This window comes from Oncorhynchus mykiss, chromosome 2 (genome assembly GCF_057628025.1).
Source record: "Oncorhynchus mykiss isolate SJ-2025 chromosome 2, ASM5762802v1, whole genome shotgun sequence".
Classification (NCBI taxonomy): Eukaryota; Metazoa; Chordata; class Actinopteri; order Salmoniformes; family Salmonidae; genus Oncorhynchus; species Oncorhynchus mykiss.
The window spans coordinates 19,520,303-19,543,721 of record NC_143023.1 but is presented as its reverse complement, the minus strand read 5'-3'; the positions used below and the strand labels follow the sequence as shown (position 1 = coordinate 19,543,721).

General features: G+C 42.7%; 3 protein-coding genes, 1 long non-coding RNA gene and 1 other non-coding gene across 8 annotated transcripts; 3 read left to right on the top strand and 2 right to left on the bottom strand.

The window, feature by feature from the left end:
- The first annotated feature begins 251 nt into the window (after positions 1–251).
- Positions 252–5,352, top strand: tapbpl (TAP binding protein like). Of its 4 annotated transcripts, none has more exons than XM_090185182.1 (9): positions 252–725; positions 905–1,117; positions 1,243–1,518; positions 1,737–1,937; positions 2,204–2,371; positions 4,186–4,289; positions 4,492–4,720; positions 4,980–5,047; positions 5,227–5,352. In XM_090185182.1, exons 1-8 carry the CDS (start codon positions 680–682, stop codon positions 5,045–5,047), a joined length of 1,305 nt encoding a protein of 434 aa, XP_090041308.1. In that variant the 5' UTR covers positions 252–679; the 3' UTR covers positions 5,227–5,352.
- An 81-nt stretch (positions 5,353–5,433) lies between these two features.
- On the bottom strand, positions 5,434–13,046 carry LOC110509646 (vesicle-associated membrane protein 1). The gene is made up of 5 exons (XM_021590660.3): positions 11,865–13,046; positions 10,048–10,198; positions 9,135–9,293; positions 8,062–8,113; positions 5,434–7,378 (listed from the first exon to the last, which is right to left on the bottom strand). Coding segments are annotated over exons 1-5 (381 nt in total). The 5' UTR covers positions 11,867–13,046; the 3' UTR covers positions 5,434–7,361.
- Positions 13,047–13,246: 200 nt separating this feature from the next.
- LOC110509663 (uncharacterized) lies at positions 13,247–15,369 on the bottom strand. Its single transcript, XR_016484889.1, has 4 exons — positions 15,038–15,369; positions 14,704–14,773; positions 14,153–14,252; positions 13,247–13,869 (listed from the first exon to the last, which is right to left on the bottom strand). It is a non-coding gene; the product is annotated as an uncharacterized LOC110509663 (transcript).
- On the top strand, positions 14,561–18,753 carry LOC149984894 (uncharacterized). Its single transcript, XR_016484891.1, has 2 exons — positions 14,561–14,809; positions 17,053–18,753. It is a non-coding gene; the product is annotated as an uncharacterized LOC149984894 (long non-coding RNA).
- Positions 18,754–20,430: 1,677 nt separating this feature from the next.
- lag-3 (lymphocyte activation gene 3) lies at positions 20,431–23,315 on the top strand. The gene is made up of 8 exons (NM_001195275.1): positions 20,431–20,522; positions 20,681–20,813; positions 21,087–21,295; positions 21,540–21,800; positions 21,938–22,243; positions 22,437–22,694; positions 22,980–23,101; positions 23,204–23,315. Exons 1-8 carry the CDS (start codon positions 20,477–20,479, stop codon positions 23,312–23,314), a joined length of 1,446 nt encoding a protein of 481 aa, NP_001182204.1. The 5' UTR covers positions 20,431–20,476; the 3' UTR covers position 23,315.
- Positions 23,316–23,419: the final 104 nt, after the last annotated feature.

Genomic DNA, 23,419 nt, shown 5'->3' with positions numbered 1-23,419 from the left:
TTTTCTTTGTTCTATACAAGAGCAAGGTAATGTTGATTAGAATGTATTTACTTCAGCATCATTGTGTAGCATGCATACAGCTCAGTGCATAGTAAGTATTGCCTAATTTGGCTCACTCATACTATATAGTATAACACTCAAATACACATAACATCAGCGCCATCTATTGGCTTGGTGCAACTACGCTCACGTGCTCTGTTACGGACACACATTTTATCTTAGCCACCAATGAGGGATGAGGTTATTGCTGTGTGATTGGAGGATATGCTGAAAAATGGACAACTCTCTTTCACTTTCATTCAGCAAAGCTTCTCTAAATTCTGCAATGACGCACCTGCTTCGAACGCTGAAAACAACTTAGAACGCAATAAGAAAAATACACGCTGGAAACATGGCATCTATTAATCGATGTTTGATAAATCAATAGGTCTGATCATTCTTAATATGTCAAACTAATAACGTTCTACGTGAACATTTAATTAACCATTTGTAACTTTATTTGATTTACCTCCAAACAAAAGTGAAAGTAACTTCACTGTATAACAGCCTAACATTTTAACTGTCTCTAAATTGTATTTGGTTTCGAGCGTGGTCATTAATTAAATTGTGAAATTAGGGGTCTATTCTGTATATTTATGAATGGTCAGTAATTACTGTTGAATAAAAAACTACTGGAAAGATGCTTGAAATCCTGCTTTTTGGATATTTGATTACATGCGTTTCTGGTAAGAATTGTTTTTCTTCACTTCTGACATTTTCTAAACATGAAATGATTGTATATTCTGGACATTAGTCACCTATGCTCACATTCCTGCTCCTTATGACCTCTTCCCGTGCCTCTCTCTCGATTCTGTCCCCGCCTCTCACTCCTCATGCTCCTCCTCCCCTTCTCTCCCTCTCTTAGGCCAGGGAGGAGCAGACGTGGTGCTGTCATGTTCTCTGGTGGAGGAGGGTAGTGGGATGGGGGGAATGGGAGGTGGGGCTCTCTTCAGCCGCACCCCAGCAACACTTGTCCTCAGAGACCTGGCCGTGACCCCTGATCTTTCACCTGATACTCTGACCCCCTTCAACCCTCCTGCTGTCCCCGATCCTGACAACATCATCTTGGAGGCTAAAGGTTGGTTCATTATCAGGTTCTCTTTTGTACAGCAGAGTTACCTGATGGAATTACCTTGCCCTTCTCTCTCCCTCACACCATCCCTCTCCTGCACTCTCCCTCCACCCCTCTCTGCTTTCTGACAGTTGAGTCTCCTGAGATCCCAGAGGCAGACCTGCTGCTCCACGCTGACTGTAACGAGCAGGAAGTGACATGTGAGATCAGCCGCTACTTCCCTCGTAATGCCAAGGAGGGCTCCACAGAACCAGCCTATTTCATTGGCTCCTTGCAGATAGAGGGGGGTGGGCTCAGCCTCACATTGGTCCTGCAGACACTGCCACTGGACCAATCAGATCGTCCAGCTCTCATGCAGAGCAAACTGGAACTCCCCCTCAGCCAATCAGGAACTTTGCTGACTGAGGGTGAGACAAGGAGGTTATTATAATGCTTCTGGTAGTATGCCTGTTGTAGAGCAGACATGTCATATTGTAATGATGTATAACACTGTTACTCTCTCATTCTCTCATCCGCATCTTCTCTTATCACCCTTCTTTCTTTCTCTAGTATTTTGCACTTTCTCTACTTTTCACTTGCTTCTTTCTCCATAATCCCTTCTTTCTCTCTCCCTTGTCTTCCCCAGTGGTGTTCCTGGTGTTCTCTCGCTCAGAGTCCCACTCCGCTCCTCTAGGGGGCATGGCCCTCCTGGACTGTGGCTTCAGGCAGCAGGCCCCACCCCCAGGGCGGGAGCTGGGGCTTGAGTGGCGGCTGCAGCACAGAGGAAGTGGGAGGAAAGTGCTGGAGATTAGGGCGGGGCAGACGGAGACAGAGGAGGGGCCAGCAGGTGAGAGAATAAAGGCATTATTTAAGTAGTTATGATGGTGCTATAAGTGTTGGATGAGTTAGGTCTACTTACCATCACAACATAAAGTGCATTAGGACCTCCATGGTCAACATTCCAACTTTATTATCCACCCAGAGATGGAAACGAAGAATGTGTTACTGCTGTCATAGCTAGGAACCCAGAGGTTTACTGAATGATTACTATGAAAATTTGACCTATTTTTCACCTCATCATACTCTGTTTCGCATCGTTTTTTCCTCCTCCAGTACACGTGGAGAGGGAGGGTTCGAGCGTGGATGCCGCCCTGCTGGTGGGGCAGGGTAATGCGTCTCTGACTCTGGCCAGACTGAAGGTATCTGACGAGGGGACCTACATCTGCACCGTCAGCACTGGACTGTACCAGGCCCAGCAGGTCATACAGCTACACGTCACACGTGAGTCCCTCTAAGAACACTTGTGACTGATTGTCTCTTTACATTAGTGGTCAACCGATTATGATTTTTCAATGCCGAAACCGATACCGATTATTGGAGGACCAAAAAAAGCTGACACCGATTAATCGTCCGATTTTTATATATATTTGTAATAATGACAATTACAACAATACTGAATGAACACTTATTTTAACTTAATATAAAACATTAATAAAATCCATTTCGTCTCAAATAAATAATTAAACATGTTCAATTTGGTTTAAATAATGCAAAAACAAAGTGTTGGAGAAGAAAGTAAAAGTGCAATATGTGCCATGTAAAAAAGCTAACGTTTAAGTTCCTTGCTCAGAACATGAGAACATATGAAAGCTGGTGGTTCCTTTTAACATGAGTCTTCAATATTCCCAGGTAAGAAGTTTTAGGTTGTAGTTATTATAGGAATTTATAGGACTATTTCTCTCTATACCATTTGTATTTCATGTACTTTTGACAATTGGATGTTCTTATAGGCAGTATAGTATTGCCAGCCTAACCTCAGGAGTTGATAGGCTTGAAGTCATAAACAGCGCTGTGCTTCAAGCATTGCAAAGAGCTGCTGTTAAACGCAGGAAAGTGCTGTTTGAATGAATGCTTACGAGCCTGCTGCTGCCTACCCCCACTCAGTCAGACTGCTCTATCAAATATCAAATCATAGATTTAATTATAATATAATAAACACACAGAAATACGAGCCTTGGGTCATTAATATGGTCAAATCCGGAAACTATAATAAAAAATAAAAAACGTTTATTCTTTCAGTGAAATACGGAACCATTCCGTATTTTATCGAACGGGTGTCAACCCTAAGTCTAAATATTGCTGTTACATTGCACAACCTTCGATGTTATGTCATAATTATATACAATTCTGGAAAATTAATTCCGGTCTTTGTTAGGAAGAAATGGTTCACACAGTTTACAACGAGCCAGGCGGCCCAAACTGCTGCGTATACCCTGACTCTGCTTACACTGAACACAAGATAAGTGACACAATTTCCCTAGTTAATATTGTCTGCTAACGTTAATTTATTTTAACTAAATATGCAGGTTTAAAAATATATATTGTGTATTGATTTTAAGAAAGGCATTGATGTTTATGGTTATAACTTGTGACATTGGTGCTACGATTGTGCTTTTTTTGTGAATGTGCTTTTGTTAAATCATCCCCCGTTTGGCGAAGTAGGCTGTGATTCGATGATAAATTAACAGGTACCGCATTGATTATATGCAACGCAGGACAAGCTAGTTAAACTAGTAATATCATCAACCATGTGTAGTTAATTAGTGATTATGTTAAGATTGATTATTTTTTGTAAGAAAAGTTTGACGCTAGCTAGCAACTTACCTTGGCTCCTTGCTGCACTCGTGTAACAGGTGGTCAGCCTGCCATGCAGTCTCCTCGTGGATTGCAACATAATCGGCGTCCAAAAATGCCGATTACCGATTGTTATGAAAACTTGTAATCGGCCCTGCCGATTAATCGGTTGACCTCTACTTTACATAGGCAGCAGGTGGCGTTGGTACAGTAACCAAAAGTTTGCTGGTTTGAATGCCCGAGACGAAAATTTGAAAAATCTGTCAATGTGCCCTTGAGCAAGGCACTTAACCCTAATTGCTCCTGTAAGTTGCTCTAGATAAGAGGGTCTGCTGAATGACTCAAATGTACATTATTTCTCTACACATATGAACATGTGTTTATTACATTAGGTGTCTATGTCATGTGTGACATAGTGTGCACACTATTCACATCTAAATACGAAGTCTCTCTGTCTTCAGAACCTCCTCATGTTTCTCTCTCTGAGGAGAAGCTGGTATTTTGGGATGAGTTGCCCCAGAAACTGAGCTGCCACTGCAAGAACTACTACCCTCTGGATGTCCAGGTGTGTCTGGTGCGGTCGACCAATGAAATATTCAGTCATTCATATTCACAGATACCACTGTTACAAAGTGATTAGCACACAAGCACACAGCGATCATACCTCTAATGAAATCAGAAGATCATTGGTAGGTCATCGTACAGCACTTATAATATTAATATCCTAAATATTACAGACATTATACTGAGACTCTCTTCTCTCTCAGATGGAGTGGTTCTCCGTCTCCTCTACAGACTCAGAGCCTAGCGTCCTATCAGACCAGGTGTCTCTCTCCAGCCATCGGCAGCACAGCGACAGGACCATGTCCATCTCCTCCCACCTCACCCTTCACCCCTCCACCTTCCCCCCTGGAACCACGGTCACCTGCAGAGTGACCCACCCGGCCCTGGACACACCCCTCTCCCTCAGCCTGACAGTAGAGACACCTGAGCCAGGTAAGCTGCTACAGACACAGGCGTGAGAGGACAATAGGAAATTAGGTGAACATCAGCATTGCTGATGGGTCACGTTCATTAGGCGTGAATGGACAACTAAAATATAATGAGTGTTCTTATCAGGCAGGTTCAGATACTGCTCTTTTGCTAAATGTTTTCTCCTGTTGGGTGCCTGCTGACTGTGAGTCATTGGGAGAACCTGAGCAGAAACAAAATGGTGTCCATTCATATTAGTCCAAACGGTTCCCTGTTGTTACAGATTCCTACTGGATGGTCCTGGGTTTTCTGGTTATCACCATTCTGTTCTTCTACCAAGTGATGAAATAGGTAAGTTCCCCATGCTCCCTATGGACCTCCTTGTATGTTTAACTATTGTTTGTAGTAAGACAACAGTAGCCTAGAGATGCGAAGCAAATTTCTGTCCAAACAGACAAGTAATACATTTTTCTTCTTTTTTTTTCCTTGCAAAGAGTTCCGACCTAATTCACAGACCTGGATTCTTTCAGGGTCGCAGAGGCACAGCACCTGAAGCTGTTGAAAACCAATATCTTAAAGAGTTGCTGTAATGTGAATTACTGTTGTACTATAAACAGTTGTACATTTTCTTCAAATAAATGTTTTCTTCGATAGTATCATTGGTGTTGTTCTCTGAATCTGGAGAGACGGTGTGGGATTAAACCTGTTCATTTTCACTTCAATGATGAAAACATTCATGTTGATGATTTTCTTTATTAGCATCAAGTGGTTAGCATGCGTTGAAAGAATTCTCACGATCCAGTTGTATCTCTCCCAGTATTATCATGTTGTATCATTTATTTACCTAATCATATTATTAGATCATTGTTTTGAGGAATCACCACTATTTTCATTCATAAATGCAATTTACACATAGCTAATATTTTTCATATTTTTTTTTTACAATGTGTCAAACAGTCCCTCTTAATCAACCATTGAGAGGAAAATTATATTTTCTGGAATATCCAACACCAAAAGTAAAATATAAACCTACTAAAAAACACATTTTCAGGAGCAATAGTCTGGCAAAGATGAAGTACTTTATGGTACTACTTGTACGCTACTATGGTTTTCGTTTTTTCCCCGTCAGAATACTACTGTAGCAACCATTGTTCTCTGGTTGTGTATTAGTTATTTTGAAAGCAGGTGAGCAACAAAAATTTGGCAAACTCTTGCGCTTCATTGCATTGCATACTCATGAGTTACTAATTGAGCGCATAGATACAGTAGCCTATACACAGGTCCTGAAAACCACTAAACCAAACAAAATAAATGTACAATCGGCAGTTAAGTTTCAGAAATGGCAGATACATAGGTCACACAAATAGGCAAAACTATGGACATCGTCTGCCATGCAAGTCAAGTAAGACACAAACACTACTTCCATTGGGCTTATTGGATACTGTAGGTAACAGCCTAAAGTCTACTGTAGATAACAGTGTGTGTTTTTGTTGGTTTGATGTGCAGGAAGTGGGTTATTTGGGGGGTTATTTGGTTATGTCCTCTCCAGATAAGGGACAGTCTATTGAACCATTCCTCCCTAACCCTGTACCCTCTCTACTAGAACGTACAAGAGTGTCTGAACACAACCACAACACAGTAAAGCTGCTCACTAATCAATCAAAAATGTACTATGCAGTGTTATTACACAGACCTGCCTTTAGGTGTGTTGAGAGTTAATGCTGTATAGACTTTTGTCTGCACTCCTGAAAGAATACTCTATGTAGGTACAGACTGTCTGTTTCTGTCTGTCAATGTCAATCTAGCTAACTGTCCGTCTGTCTGTCTGTGGTACAAGAATAAAGATATACTAAAAGTCAGTGTCCCAAAAGTGGTTTCTGCCTTTTCCAGTATCCTTCCTGGCTTTTCTTATTCTCTCTATCTCTCTCTTAAACACCACAGTCAGCGAGTGAGAGGAAGAGGGAGGTAAAGGAAAAGGCAGGAATGCCCGTCAAGGCCTACATCAACTAACCCTGGAAAAAGCTACTGGCTACACTGATTTGGATCACAAGTACACACACACACACACACACACATGACAAAATGATCATACTCTTAAACATGACCTTGTATTAGTAAGTAGTGTTTATAATGGTAGTGGTATGAGGTACGGGATCAGGAGGGGTTGTTAGGTACTGTATGTCAGTATCAATTTACAAATGTGGTATGCTCTCCAAAAGGTAACACGAACAAGCTTTGGCGGATAGAAAGAACTGCTGCGCTCTTTCATTGCACTCACTCTCTCTTTCTCCATGCTCTCTCTCTTTCACTTCTTCCTGCTTTCTCTCTCTCTCTCTTTCACTTCTTCCTGCTTTCTCTCTCTATCTCTCTCTCTCTTTCCCTACTGCACACTTCAATAATGTATGAGACGCAGAGGCAGGAGAGAGTGAGTGAGACAGCACGCCAACACAGAGGAAGAAATATGGATCAAAGAGAAGGGAAGGGCAGGAGGACAAAGAGAAAAGAGAGCAACAACATCTACACACTAGCGTCATGTTTAAGTGCTAGATGGAAGACCTGGTGTGGAGGAAAAGGGGGCGGGACAGGAGTTTGGATTTGTGTCGATTTGTTTTCTTCTTCTCTCCTATTCCGCTCTCATGTCTGTGTCCTGCCACGCTGGGATTACTCAATAGAAGAAGTACACTATGAGAAAGATGGAGAGAGAGAGGAAGATAAAGAGAGGGGGAGGGAGAGAGGGGGGGGGGATAGGGAGAATAATTATCTTTGCATTCAGTGGGCTACATCTACACATGTGTTGTTTCTGCTGAATGACTGGTAACAGAGGACTTATACTGTTTCAATCATTTACTGTAATACGTTGTCATGAATTATTGACATAAGAGTAGGCACTAGGAGACCGTCAGAGCAGGGCAGACCTGGGCCTGTTATAAGTGCACACTGATTATAGCTGTGGCCTTCGCCTTAACATCTACTGAACTTGACAAGTATGGATTCAGAATTGCATTAGTGGAAACCAAGACTGTTCTCAGGACAGGCCTGGTTGTAGCTAGATAGTGTTAGCATTTTAGCTAACCCTAACCATTTTCCTAACCTTTACCTAATTATCCTAACCTGCTACGTTAATTATCCTAAACCACTACGAAAAGTAACTTCTGCTAGTCAAAACTGGCAGACCTTCCCTGAGAGCAGTGTGAGTATCCGCTAATGCAATACAGCAGTATGGACATTCATTTAATCTGCACAATAATTCATATGCCAAGAAATGTCCAAATGAAGTTTAAAAGACGTGAAGAAACCGTCTAACTGACTACATGCGAGTGGGTATCAATGAATGGTAATAGGGGAAAGTGAATAATGGTACTTACAGAAAAGGACTCCGACCACAAGAACTCCAATGATACCCATAATGATCATCATCTGGAAAGAAAAGCAAATGGAGAGTTAAAGGCTTTCTTTATTCTTCTATTCTTCTAGTTAATAAACCTGATAGATTTTCCTCAGGATGATAAAACATTTTTTATTCAGGGGTGAAGTCGCTGCGGATTAACGTTAGTCCTGCTGACCAAAAACACACACACACACACACACACACACACACACACACACACCAACCCAGCACGATGACAAACACAAAAAGCAGAGCGTAACATTTCATCACACTCCCTTTTGTCCAGTCAGTGTATTTTTGGTGCTATTGCTATGCAATTAATAAGAATAACTGCGTGTAGAGAAAACTCTGCAGTGAGAGCCTCCCTATTTCCCCATTCCCCGGAGCGCCGCTCCTCTCGCCCACAGACGCTAATTAGGGCATTAGTGCACGGGAAAGGGGGGTGACAGCATTCCAGGGACAGACTCTGTGTGTCCGCCTCAGCACCCTGCACCTCAATGGCTCAGTTGGTTGGTGGAGCATGGTACTGGTTGGTTGAGCATGGTACTGGTTGGTTGAGCATGGTACTGGTTGGTGGAGCATGGTACTGGTTGGTGGAGCATCGTACTGGTTGGTTGAGAATGGTACTGGTTGGTGGAGCATGGTACTGGTTGGTGGAGTATGGTGCTGGTTGGTGGAGCATGGTACTGGTTGGTGGAGTATGGTGCTGGTTGGTGGAGCATGGTACTGGTTGGTGGAGTATGGTGCTGGTTGGTGGAGCATGGTACTGGTTGGTGTAGCATGGTACTGGCGTTGCAACACCACCACAGTTGTGGCTCTGAATGAATACCCCATGGGCCACATAGAGTACACTGGATATATATGTTAACTTGAATATATGACAGTACACTGTCACTTTGGATAGAAAGAGTTGGCTAAATAACCATATTATTATCATGATCAATATTACCATTACCTTGCAATTCTCCTGAATATGTTCATTTTAAGTCCTTTTGGATGAAAGTGTCTGCTAATGTGAATGACAATATAATCATTGATCACTGTCATTACCTTTGCGTTTTTCCACCAGTATTTGCTCTTGAGTTTGGCTGCACAGCTCTCGAACTGGGAGGCCCCGGCCTGGAGAGCATCCGCTCTGTCATCCAGCTCCGACAGCTTCTGGTCCCTCTCCAGAACCTTGTCCACATTCACCCGCATAATATCCACCACCTGGAGAGGAGAGGAGAGGAGAGGAGTGGAGTGGAGAGGAGAGGAGGAATTGTTGTCGTGGGTATTGTATTTTGGAATAGTTGTTACAACATTTCTCAGCGTTTCATTCATTATGCACACACCACAAACACACAGCAATAAAATAACAAATTCATGTTGTCAGGTCGATGGAATATCATGTTGATCCCAGAAAGCCACACCCTGATGAAGACTGCATAGCCAAAGCATTACTGAAATAAATCATAAAACAAATCAAACTGCATGGTAGAGTAGAGTAGAGTAGACTATGCTACTCTATTTTTAGATTTCCCAACAATCAAAGAATGTCACAAAGAAACAATCTATGTCCTTTCCTTTTCTGTTAGCTCTGTTTCTACAGCTTGACTCATGACCGCATTTCATTCCAGAAGGTTGGTCCTTTACTTCTGCCCTCATTTCCCCCCTTTCCCCTATTTCATTGAATTGGATAGATGAAAGCAAAATGGGGGAAACTGGGTGGCGCTGTTGCTTACACCAAGGAGAGTGAACGAGTGCAGAGAGGAGGGAGCAACTGGAAATGCAGCCCAGATCTGGCCTAATTGCTGCTAGTTGTCTCACGCTGTGACGTCAATCCCAGATTGACAAGCTAGCTACTTGCTGTAGTTTAAAATGTTGTACTATATGGTTTGGCACAAGTGGGAGTACTGTTAGGAGCATGGTATCGAAGCCAGGAGCAGGTTGGTTGGTACTGTACGTGTGTGTCACACTAGCTCACCTCCTCCACTTGGGCTTGTGTCTGTTGTAGCCTGCGGTTGCTGGAGGTGTTGGGAGGAGGGGGTGGGGGCCCTCCACCTGGGGCTCCGTCTGCTCCTGGGGCCCCTGGGGCTCCGGGAGGTCCAGCAGGGGGAGCAGCATCTGGGGCAGACCTGGGAAGGGGAGAGAAGGAGGAAGGGACAGAGAGGAGAAGAGATGGGAAGTGCGAGGGATAGGAGAGGGGGAAGGAGGGAGAAGAGAAGAGGGGAGATGAGGAAGGGTAAGACTTTTTTTACATTACAGTAATTTAGCAGTCATGAGCAAGCTGAAACAACTGCATTTTAGAGGTGTTGTAACTAAAACAAAAAAACAAAGAAGAAAAGCCTTGATAACAGAACTCAGTGATAAAAGCAATTCAGATTAAAAGTTCAAAAGCACAGAAGGGCAAGTATAATGAGGAGAGGGGAAAGAGGAGGAGGATGAGGAAAGAAGGGATATGAGATAAAGGACGGAATTGGAAGCCAGAGAGGGGAAGAGGGAGAGGAAGAGTATTTGAGAGGCTGTATCGCATTTGTAGAAATCAAGACTGTTCTCGGGGCAGGTCTGCCGGTTTTGACTAACAGAAATGACTTTCATAGAATATTGGTAGAATGCCCTGAGAACAGTCTTGGTTTTCACTAATGCGATGCCGCATGGGGGAGAGGAAGAAATATGAATGATGAGGTACAGAAATGAGAAGAGCTGTTGGTGAGGAGAATAAAGGGGATAAAGTCAGAATTGTACATAGATGCCTCCCTGAGAGAGAGAGAGAGAGAGAGAGAGAGAGAGATGGGAGAGAGATTGGAGAGAGTCAGAAAGAGAGAGAGAGAGAGTATCAGATTAAGCAAGAGGGAGATAAGAAGAAGAGGAGGATGAGAGGAAAGGCCAAAAGAAAAGTAAGGGGAGTCTGTAGAGATGGTGAACAGGAGAGATTGGAGAGAACAGGGAGATTAAGAGAGAGGGTTAAGAGAGAAGGATAAGAAGAAAGGGAATAAAAGGAGAGAAGAGAGAGAAAAGGCAGAAGGATTAAAAGATGGGGCAAACAACTAATTTGGTTCAGAAGGGTAAAGAGAGGGGGAGGATGGGTGGTGAGGGAAAGGGGAGGGGTGAGAGGGGGAGCGTTCTAACACAGACAGCCTCCATGGACTCATCTGGGGGTGTTGGTCCTGACTTAGACTATTGAAATTAGTCAAATATAAAGTAGAGGCAACCATTCCATTCACCATATATATATGAATATGAAGAATATAGCCATCATTTGAAAGGCATGAACTTGTTCTATACTGCAGGTGCAGGACAGTCTCATGCCAGATGTCATGCGTAGTACCCTACTGTAGTACCCTACTGTATTTCCTACTGTAACCGGAGAAGAAGACAAACATCTCAGACCAATCAGTTCACATTGATATTGATTTTCTAATACTTCACAGACATTTGAAAACCTGGAAGTCCCTAGAACCATACGGTACAAAACCCATGGTATAAAGAAAGAAAACATAATTTCAGCTGAAATAAGCCAATTTTTAATTAAAATAATCAAGCAAAAAATGAATTTATTTTGAAGCCCAGAAGAGGACTAAGGGTAATCAACTACAGTAGACGAGATCCATCATTCAGAGCTGCTGTGACGGAAAAAGACTTGCGTCAGCAAAATACATTAAGCTAGAACAAATCAATAGAGCATAGAAAGAGCCTGACAACATGATATAAATACTCAACATATTAGAATAAAACATGTTTAGTGAATTGAACAAATGAATAGAATAAGTAAAAAAGAGGAAGCCCTGCATTGATACTCACATCTTCTATGCAGCTGCTTGGAACTGACTCACTGTCAGTGAGCGGTGGGGGCGAGAGAGAGAGCGCGAGAGACGAAAGGGGGAAGGGTCTGAAGTAAAAAATAAAAAAGCGAAATCACAAAAAAGCAATGGGAAAAATCTCTGCTGTCGTCCAAAGATGTCCAGAACCTCAGAGACTCGACTGATTAAAATTATGCGTTAATAACAAACGAATGCAGAAGCTGATGCAGTAACCTCAAAGCAATGCTTTAGCACCGCAAGTCATCACCAAAGTACCGCAATACCCAGGCAAGCGTCGGGTAATAATTCGCTCGAAGAAAAGCAGCGGAATAAGAGGTTGAAAGTGAATAATGCACAGATTCTCAATTTCAGTTCGTAAAATCCATAAGGGATAAATCCAAGGATGCTTGGCGAATTTCTTTAAATAATAAATCTATGCAAGAGAAGTCGTGATACTCCAAAGATGCTGAGTCGAGATGCTCAAAATCACACCAATTTGCACGTTCCCCTTCAAAAGCTAAACACAACTGATTTCAATTTCCTTTACATTACCCAATTATATAATTTCACTATTTTCCCGTGGTCTAGTTTCAGAATTATCTAACACCACCGTTGTTCCCCCTCTCCCGGCGAGTGTGTGGAAGCGTATCTGTGTGTCGGTTTGTGCACTAGTTTCGTTTGTGTGTGTGTGTGATGGCACTATACTGCAATAATGCGTCGCTCCCCTCTCTCTCTCTCTCTCCAGTTGGACTCATAACGATGGTGCGGTACCTCTTTCCCAACCCCCTCTTTCTTGTGCTCCCCTCTCTCTCTCTCCACACTTTGCAGTACTGCAGTTTTCTCTGTGTGTCGGATAGGGCGGCAGGACGACACTGCGGTACATTGCTTGGTATAGAATGTTGACTTGACTCTGCTACCCCCTCACGCGCTCCGGCTTGTAAGTGCTCCTTTCTCTACCCGGATGACTAGGCTTCTCACTACCCCCCAGTTATAGACTACTCTCTCCATATTATAATAGCTCCCTGGCCCAATGTTTGATTTATTCCAGTTTCATCATGACCACAACTAGGTTATTCCTCTTTGGTCCACGAATACAAAGCGAGATGGGAGGCAGTGCGAACATTACTGCACAGCAGTGAGCTGCGGTATGGAGCAATATAGCCCCATTGGTTGCGTTGAAAACGTGCTAGCCAGGCCGTGGGGCAATTTAATATGGAGAATGCTTAGTCAAATTAATATCTGGTCAACTGATTGATTATTGAATATATAACTTTATAAATTACTGCTATTGGCACAGTCACATGGATCAACAATTTAGGTCAAAATGACTAACTACCTTTAGGTCAAATACTAATGCGGCCTTACAATAAAATCACTCAAATGTAATGACAAGCTTCTGTTTATTATTATACCCACAACATTACTTACATTAGTCCCCAATGTGATAACATTTACAGACCATAGAGCATCAAACATTTGTGTATATTTCCACTTCTAGGAGTTCATAATGGTTCAAAATATGTATTTTACAGTTGAGTGTTGATTTAGTGCTCACAACAATACTAAATTAATCCAACATTTTCCAGCTGTCAAAAGTTTTAAAAAAACAAATTGCAATCAGCTTCCTCTTACCCCAATATGGATATAAGAAAAGGTGACTACCAAATGGTATAAGGGGCTGATATAAATCTAAGTGGCATAACTGAGTAGCTCACATTTCTCTCTTTAGAATCTGAATGTGGTCCAGTGGGCAGGTTGTTAGTACAGTAGTCGTTTAGCATTGTTAGCCAGACCGCTCAGTCCCAGATCAGATCAGCGATGTTTCCCAAAGCGGTTGAAGTGTCGATAGAGGAAGCGGATCCTCTTCTCCATGTCGTGTTTGTCCTGTGTCATCATCCTGTTCCCCACAATCTTCTTCCTCGTCAGACACTGCAGCTCGTTGCCACGGAAACCCTTCACACAGACCGGCCAGACGATCAGGTCCTTAGGGTGGGCTTTGAAGTCACCTACAGACAACACGTTGGAGATGTAAGGCCTGTTATTGCAGTGTGTGTGTGTTTTGGTTAACCCCCAAAAAACATCACTGTACCATTTTGTATTTTCATATCTACCTGGTAACCAAGAGTAGATTTTAAGTTAGTCCAGAGGACAGCATCATGTTGCTGAAATGGTTTGAGTCCCAAGAGACTGGGCAGCACTTTCATAAAGATATTAAAGTTATGCATCAACTCAATGTCTTGACATCATGTCAAATGAGCTATGATTTGAAACTGATAACTTCCCAGTTACCCAAAATTCCTATGTTGTCATAAACCCCAAACATGCTCCTCTTCTCAGTCCACCTTCTTCAGCTCAGGAATGGCATTCATATGGACTGGACAGCACACACCTGAAACACACATTTTGATCTCATTAGCTGGGCTACATTCAGTACCAATAGACTTCAATTGACAAGAACTATAATACTGACTAATGCTACAGTATAAACAACAATTGTATGACACCTAATGTATCAGTGTCCTGTTTGTAGTACACACATTAAAACTTCTTGTTACGACGTATCAAATTCACAGGGCCCTGGTTGGAAAATTGTGAGCACGCAAAATAGGCCTATCATTATGAAATGTGTATTTTATTTAACTAAGTCAGGTTAAGAGCAAATTCTTATTTACAATGACAGCCTAGTGGGTTAACTGCAGAACAACACCTTGTCAGCTCGGGATTCCATCTAGCAACCTTTCGGGTACTTGCACAACGCTCTAACAACTAGGCAACCTACCGCAGCTACATAACATTCAATCTGAATTGCAATGTACCTTACCAGTGCTAATCTTACCTACCAGTGCTTAACTGTCTGGTTGTGTGGAGTGGCAATCCTTCAGCAACCCTCTCAACAGAGACATAGCTTACCTGAAATACACAGAGGTCGTCAATCATTCTGGAAAGGTAAAATAGCTAACGTTAGCTAGCTAACTAAATTTGAAATTGTACAGCACACACAGCTACACGACCAACATATTGCTACAGCCTAGTAACATTACCTAGCTACTAGTTTTGTACAATATTTGCAAAAACAAGAGGTAATGTTAGCTAGAATAAAATGCTGTTCCTCTTTGCCTACAAGTTGACCTAGCAAAGCTAGCTCAACAAGCTGGCGTAGCAAACAGGCAATACCGTGTTTCCCCGAAGCGTTGCACGTCTTTATGACCTTGTATTCGTCAATCTAATATGATAATAAAATCAAAGACAATCGAAATTCACGTTTTAAAGCTTCGACATGTATAAAGTCATGCGTGAAAAACGGGCACCTCCATGTTACTACGATTCCCAAGATGCAACGCGCCTTTAACGTAGAACTCCTAAACATCCGCATCAACAATTATCTGTTCATAGGGCTCTCTTTTTTTGTAGGTCTACAAACTGAACTACTGTAGTCTACATTTTATCCACTAGGTGGATACATTCACTTCATACATTTTCACCCACCACATACGCATAAACACTATGAAGACACATTCACACGCTGTGTTGTTTCAGTCTTACTATAACAAAAACAGCTGAATGGAATAAGGGGCGTCTGTTTCAAAGAAGCAAGCGCAGCAGAAATTAATTCGGTCTAATTTTCAGTTCTGCTTTGACGTCAGTGTCCTTCAGCGGAAAATAAAAATGAAAAACACGTTTAACAAAAAAATATAACATCATTCCATTGATGGCCCTACACCTATATTGACTTCTGATACTCATGCACGCCCAGATGTTATGAAAATATTGCAGGATGCCGCATGATTTTGGTAAATTTACGGGCCGGGTTTACAAAGCATTTGCACAAGTGCAATGTATAGGAAAGGCCATTTTGGAATGTTTATATAAAGAATGTCTCATGTAATATGGCAGAGGAGATAGCCTATCAATAATAACTTGTGATATGAATTAGTATTGTGGATAGGTAAGGAATTGAATAAAATAAATGCATTTAAAAACCCAAGCCCAAGTATTTAAAAACCAAAACATTCAAACTAAACAGTTTGAGAGAAGAATAGCTGCATTTATAGCCCGGTGTATCATTGTTCCACATAACTGGCTTTTTGGAATTATTCTCTGCACACACAGTGTACTCAGTGGTGTAAAGTACTTAAGTAAAAATACTTAAAGTACTACCTAATTCGTTCTTTTGGGTATCTGTACTTTACTTTACTATTTTTTATATTTGACAACTTTTACTTTTACTCCACTACATTCCTAATGAAAATATTGTAATTTTTACTCCATACATTTTCCCTGACAACCAAAAGTACTCGTTACATTTTGAACGCTTTGCAGGACAGGAATATGGTCAAATTCGTGCACTTATCAAGAGAACACGTGGTCATCCCTACTGCCTCTGGCGGACTCATTAAACACAAATGCATCTTTTGTAAATAATGTCTGAGTGTTAGAGTGTGCCTCTGGCTATCCATACATTTTAAAACAAGAAAATTGGTCTGTCTGCTTTGCCCCTTTACCCCTTCTGTTCATGTACATATTTCCTCAATTACCTGGACTAACCTGTTCCCCAGCACATCGACTAGGTACCTGTACCCCCTATATATACTGTAGCCTCATTATTGTTATGTTATTGTGTTACTTTAGTTTATTTAGTAAATATTTTCTTAACTCTATTTTTCTTAACTGCATTGAGGGTTAAGGGTTTGTAAGTAAGCATTTCACGGTAAGGCCTGCACCTGTTTTATTTGGTGCATGTGACAAATACATTTTGTTTTGATGAATATAAGGAATCTTAAATTATTTCAACTTTTACGTTTGATACTTAAGTATATTTAAAACCAAATACTTTTATACTTTTACTCAAGTAGTATTTTACTGTCTGACTTTCACTTTTACTTGAGTAACTTGGTTGTCTAGCAACGAGAACAGTTGCATGGGCAGTCAGATTAATATAATAGTTTGTTTAAAACATTTACAAAATTTGAAAAAAGTCAAGGGTTCTGAATACTTTTCTAATGCACTGTAAACAGTGTCCCCCGACCCCCTCCCTGCCTCAGCCTCCAGTATCTATGCTGCAATAATCTATGTGCCGGGGCCTAGGGTCAGTCTTTTATATCTGGTGTAATTATCCTGTCTTATCTGGTGTCCTGTGTGAATTTAAGTGTGCTCCCTCTAATTCTCTCTCCCTCCCTCCCCTCCCGGAGGATCTGAGCCCTAGGACCATGCCTTAGGACTACCTGGCCTGATGACTCCTGGCTGTCCCCAGTACACCTGGTCGTGCTGCTGCCAAGACCTGTTCACCGGACATTCTACCTCTCTCTCTACCACACCTGCTGTCTCAACCTCTGAATGACCATGCTGGTCATCCATGAAAGTGTTCTTCAAGATATTCAAACTCTGGCCTTATTGGTCATGTACTATCTCCACCCGGCACAGCCAGAAGAGGACTGTCCACCCCTCAGAGCCTGGTTCCTCTCTACCCAGCACAGCCAGAAAAGGACTGTCCACCCCTCAGAGCCTGGTTCCTCTCTACCCGACACAGCCAGAAGAGGACTGTCCACCCCTCAGAGCCTGGTTCCTCTCTACCCAGCACAGCCAGAAAAGGACTGTCCACCCCTCAGAGCCTGGTTCCTCTCTACCCAGCACAGCCAGAAAAGGACTGTCCACCCCTCAGAGCCTGGTTCCTCTCTACCCGACACAGCCAGAAGAGGACTGTCCACCCCTCAGAGCCTGGTTCCTCTCTACCCAGCACAGCCAGAAGAGGACTGTCCACCCCTCAGAGCCTGGTTCCTCTCTACCCGGCACAGCCAGAAGAGGACTGTCCACCCCTCAGAGCATGGTTCCTCTCTAGGTTTCTTCCTAGGTTCCGGCCTTTCTAGGGAGTTTTTCCTAGCCACCATGCTTCTACATCTGCATTGCTTGGGGTTTTAGGCTGGGTTTCTGTATAGCAGTTTGTGACATCTGCTGGTGTAAAAAGGGCTTTATAAATACATTTGATTGATTGGCTAAAGTGTTTACATGACTATTGCCATACTCGGCCTACTGCCATAATCAGTTTAATTTTGAATTATTTGTGTGCATGTAAACATATTCAATGATCAACAAACAATTTGACAGAGCTTGAAGAAGTTTGAAAAGAATAATGGCCAAATGTTGCACAATCCAGGTGTGGAAAGCTCCTAGAGACTTACCCAGAAACACTGACAGCTGTAATCCTGCCAAAGGTGATTCTAACATGTATTCAGGTGGTTACTTATCTAATCAAGATGTACTGTATGAGTGTTTTATTTTTTATATTTATTTTTTATAAATGCTAGAAGTTTCCTTCCACTTTGACATGAGAGTTTAAAAAAAGGACAATAAAATATATTTTAATCCCACATTGTAACACAACAAAATGTGGAAAAAATCAAGGGGTGTGATACTTTCTGAAGGCTCTGTACATTCTTTCAGCAGACAGAATCTAGTTTATCTCATCACTCATCTGCCTCCTCTCAGCTGCCAGTAAAAGGCTGATATGGCCAGACTGGGTTCAAATGCCTTCTGTTTCATTTTTCTGTATTTATTTGTATGTATGTATGTATATTTTGTATTGCTCTAGGGATATAATTATTGTTTGGATTACCTTATTTACTATGATGTTTTTTTTTTTAACTCTTTATGCGATGCGCACTGCAGAGAACACCGGACAAATAATTATCAGTGAATTATCACAGTGAATTATTGTAATGTTTGTTTATGTATCAATTAATGGGTTGCCAACTGACAATTTGACACGGAAATCAAATTTCATTAATTCATTTCAATTTCATTCATTGGTGCACTGTCAACTGAAGTGAAGTGATTTGAAATATACCACAGCTCTAACACAAAATGCTAATTAAAATACAAATTCAACATCAAAATATTATGCACGATTAAGAGTGATTTGAACTTTAATTCCTATAGCTTTTTAACATCAGTGAGCTGGATTGAGATCGAGATTGAGTGATGTGACGTGATGAGAGAGAGGGACAGGAACAAATGAGTTATCCTGTTGAAACATTTCTACTGAAGATATCTAGTTGAAATATTTTCCGACTTCATGTTGATTTGCATACTGTAGGTTTTTTTCATTATCATTGTTATCTATTGTTTCCATGTGAGGGGCATCTGTCTGTTTAAGACTTTCCCTCATCACTGCCTAACTGTGTATTTAAATACAGTATGTACATTTAAAGATCAGCAGGAGGAAAGACCACCTCACGAATCTGATTCACAGACCCCGAAAGCCAGCAAGAAAGAGAGAGAAGGAGGGGGTGGGGGTTGTGGTCCCAATGTACTCACTGAGCCACCAAATGTGGGCCAAAAACACACAGCCTGTGATTTCAACAGGTTTACATGGAAATGTTTTGAGGTTTTGAAGAGAGTAGTGGGGGAGGGGGTTGATAGATGAGATAAAAATATGTATCCAGCACAGAGAGATTCACTACTGTCTGAACCAGGGGAAAATATGGCTGCTACAAGAACACAAATAACTCTTGGGTGTCCACCCACACATTTTTCATCTATCTGCCTGCCCGTCCGTCCGTCCGTCCAACATCTATCTGTCTGTCCGTCTAACATCTGTCTGTCGGTCTGTCTGAAACTATAGAGCAGTATAGTCGGTATGATGGGAACCTGATACTATAAACTCAAATATTGTCCCTAAGCTTCAGAATAGCCCTGTATGACTGAGGCAGAGAGCGAGAAAGAAATGGACGTAAAGGGAGATGGAAATCACTATCATCATCATGTATTCTCCATCAAAACAAAGCCAGCCACCATTCAATGACTTGCATTACTGGAACCGGCCCTGTCCTCCCATGTATGCTGGTGAGCTGGTAACTTACAGCAGTGAGAACTGCATGTTGATCAATGTGGAAGGATACAGTGGTTAGATTGTGCACACTTTCGGCAACCCTGTACTTCCTGTAAGTTCCACTGAGTAGAAATACAATGGATACACTAAATGCAGGGTTCAAATGAATGGGTCACTCTGTCAATGGATATATAAATACTGTGTATTACAGTACTGCATGTTTCTGATGAATGTTTTGTGATACAGTGTTTTTTATACCACTCTGTACCTGTAAGGTAATTAAAGGTAGAAACAGATCAAATTCAACTTTGCAGAACTTGAGCAGAGACGGAGGGGGGGGGGGGGGGGGGGGGCGTTGGGGGGAAGGGAGAGAGGGGAGAAAGAGAGGGGTAGAGAGGGGAGAGGGAGAGAGAAAGAGAAGGGGGCAGAGAGAGCAAGAGAGAGAGATGGGGAGGAGAAAGAGAATCCGTGGGAGGGAGCATGTAGGATTCCCTGTTTGTGTGGCTGACAGTTTCCATGTTGCGTCAGTGAGACTGACACAAACCGCATCAAAGACCGCCTCGTTGCTCATGTCACATGACCAGGAGAGGGACTACCTGCTTAGACACCTCCCTCTTCCCTCTTCCCACAACTCACACCTACAGGCCTTTATATACCCAGCCCCAATTGACAGAAAAACACACAACAGAAGAGAGATCAAAGAGGGACACAGATACTAAGCTAGGTTTGCAACAACAATCTGTTGATCAAAACGTCAGAAGGAAGGAGAAAAGAGAAAAGAAGAGACCATGTGGCAGTTTCTCCTCCTCTTGGGAACATCCCTGTTAGTGACAGGTGAGATCTTACAGATGATCTGTAGTCATTGTTTTTTAAATGAAAATGTGTTGCAATTTAAACTGATTTAAAGAAATGTTATGACATGCTTTGATGTGTACTTACGGATGGAGGATTGGGTATGTGTGTGTATTCATACAGTATGTGTATTTGTTCAGGGGGTCGGTGTCAGTGTCTGTCTGAGTATACTGAGATGTTCGCAGAGGCAGGGTCCCAGGCAGTGTTACCCTGCGTGTGTCGCCCTCCCTCCACCTCTGCAGCCGTCGTCCTCTGGAGCAAGGACCTTGAGGGGTACGACTGCCTTTCTCTCGGTCCATGTCTTTCATGCTCTCCTCCTTATTCATCTCTCTCATCCTCTCTGTCTACCTGTGTGACTCCAATATCCTCAAAGATTCCCCTTTTCATCTTTCTCTATCCTGGTCTTTCTTTCTCTTGATCTCTTAATACATTTTTCTGTATTGAAAGTGTTCTATAGGAGAGCATAGCAATGCATTGCCATTGATCTGTATGTCTGTACAATACAAGTGTCATGTTTCAAACTTAGCATCTCTTCCTCTCTCTCAGGACAGTATGGAGAAAGGGAAAGAGTGGACTGGAGCACTGGGGAATAGGAGCTGCCCAGCGTGTTCGATGCCCCCATTCAGAGGTTGGATCTGGTGACTACAGCCTGTACATAAAGGAGGTGAGGGAGGAGGACAGCGGGAATTACACCTGCATGGTGCAGGACGGCGAGAAAATCCTCTCTAAGAGGATCCTCCTCAGGGTCATCAAAGGTAAGGAGCTAAAATAGACAGTAACTTATATGAAATACCCTGTGGACAATTAAATGAACTTTCAGTGATATTTACAGTCATTGTAAAGTGATATTTACAGTTATTTTAAAGTGATATTTACATGCTGTAATAACAAGGTATAACTATATTTATCTGCTGTTTATCATACAGTCACACATATCATAAACCTGTGAATATGATTAACATCTCATTGCTCTTACTTACCCATGTCTTTCTTTCACAGTATCCATCTCCCCACCTGCTCCAGTGGAGGGCAACAAAATGACGATCACTTGCAGTGTCACTCCATGGCCACAGGAGGCGACAGTGAGCTGGATGCTCAACAAGAAGCGAGTTTACCCTGAGAGTGCAGATTACGTCCTTTCAAAGAACCAGGCGAGTGTTTTGGAGAGCAAGGCATCTGCAGGCATGATGGGTAACTGGAGCTGTGTAGTGCATAAAGGGAGGAAACAGGGGAAGGCCACCACGGCCCTGACAGTGAGAGGTGAGGGCTCAGACACGGTGATGTCATGTTTGGAAGGAATAAAACATTCAAATGCAGCTGATATATTGAAGACGTTTCCTATGTCTTTCTCCCTTCTCTCCTATCCATCACCTTCCCCCATCTCTTCTCTCGCTCAGGTATCGTTAACCCCTCCAGTGCCAGTGCCAAGGTGTATGCTGAGGTGGGGTCTGCTGTCACCCTCCCCTGTGTGTTCTCCACTGGACTCACCCCATCAGACACAGCCTGGGAGAGACTGGACACCTCTGGCTCTGTTCTCCCACTCCCACCCTCCTTCAACCTGTCCTCCCTGCTATCCCTCCCTCCATGGGACAGGTCTGTGGGTGTGGGGCAAGTGGGGCAGGGTGACGGGGGCAGGTACAGGTGCTCAGGGACAGTGGAGGGGCAACGGGTAGCAAGGGAGATGCAGCTGGTGACTGCCCAAGGTGAGCCAGGCATAGAAAATGGATGATGGTATGATATTGTAGCAGTCTCCTCATTTGAATGCCTAAAGTGAGTTGCCCCGTTCTGCAAAATGGCAAACATTGAAGGTAAATGTTTGAGATGAGATGGGCAAATGGTGCTTTAGAATTAGCAATCACAATGCTAATGATGATCCTGTGTGTTCGCTCTACTCAGTGCTCAGCAACTCACCGTCTACCCAGAAGGCCCCAGTCTCACTGACCTGTCACCTCAGCGATGCCAGCGAGGTCACTGAATACGAGTGGGTACGAGTGACCTATGACCTCAATGGCACCCAATCAGAGAGCTCCGTCCAGAAAGGAAGGGTCCTGGGAATCAACAAAGTGTCAGACAGGAACTCTGGCGAATGGGCTTGTCGATTCCACGGGAAAGAAGGAGCTCTGGGGAGCGTGACATACCACCTACATCTGATGAGTAAGTCCTATCTGCCTACTTTGATTCACTGTCTATTTGCATGGATCTAGGTAGATGCAGACACAATTCAAATGTAACAAATATCACCAATATGTAAAAAAATTGTCATAATTAGACACAGGGGCGGAAGGTAGACTAGCAGTTAAGAGCGTTGTGCCAGTAACCGAAAGGTCACCTGTTCGAATCCCCAAGCCGACTAGGTGAAAAATCTGTCTAATTGCTCCTGTCTGCTAAATTACTCAACTGTAAACTAGAATCTATCCTTGTTCTGTCTTGGTTGATCAGGTGGTCTGATGGGAGATAATGAGACAGGTTCTTCCAGTAATGTTGCCATGGTAGCCGGCCTGGGTTTCTTCCTCTTGGTGCTGCTGTTGGTCTTGGTGCAGATGTACAGGAACTATCGGAGGGTACGTTCAACTACAGCTGTGTGTGTTTTCCTTAAATCCACGTTGACATGGAAAATACGTTTTTAAAAGGTTTATGTAATAGTCATTTAATCTCCTCTACAGCGCAAGCTGATCCTGCAGTACCCTGCCCTGGAGACCATTGTTCACACCATTGCTAATGAGAGAGAGGACAGAGAGAGGAACAGAGTGAAAGAAGATGAGATCTCCAAATAGAGGAGACTCTGCAATATGACATTTGAAATCATTTGACATGTCTACGATCAGTTGGGAGATTATGTGGTATTTGTACATATTCATTCAGTGCAGACAATTGTAGCA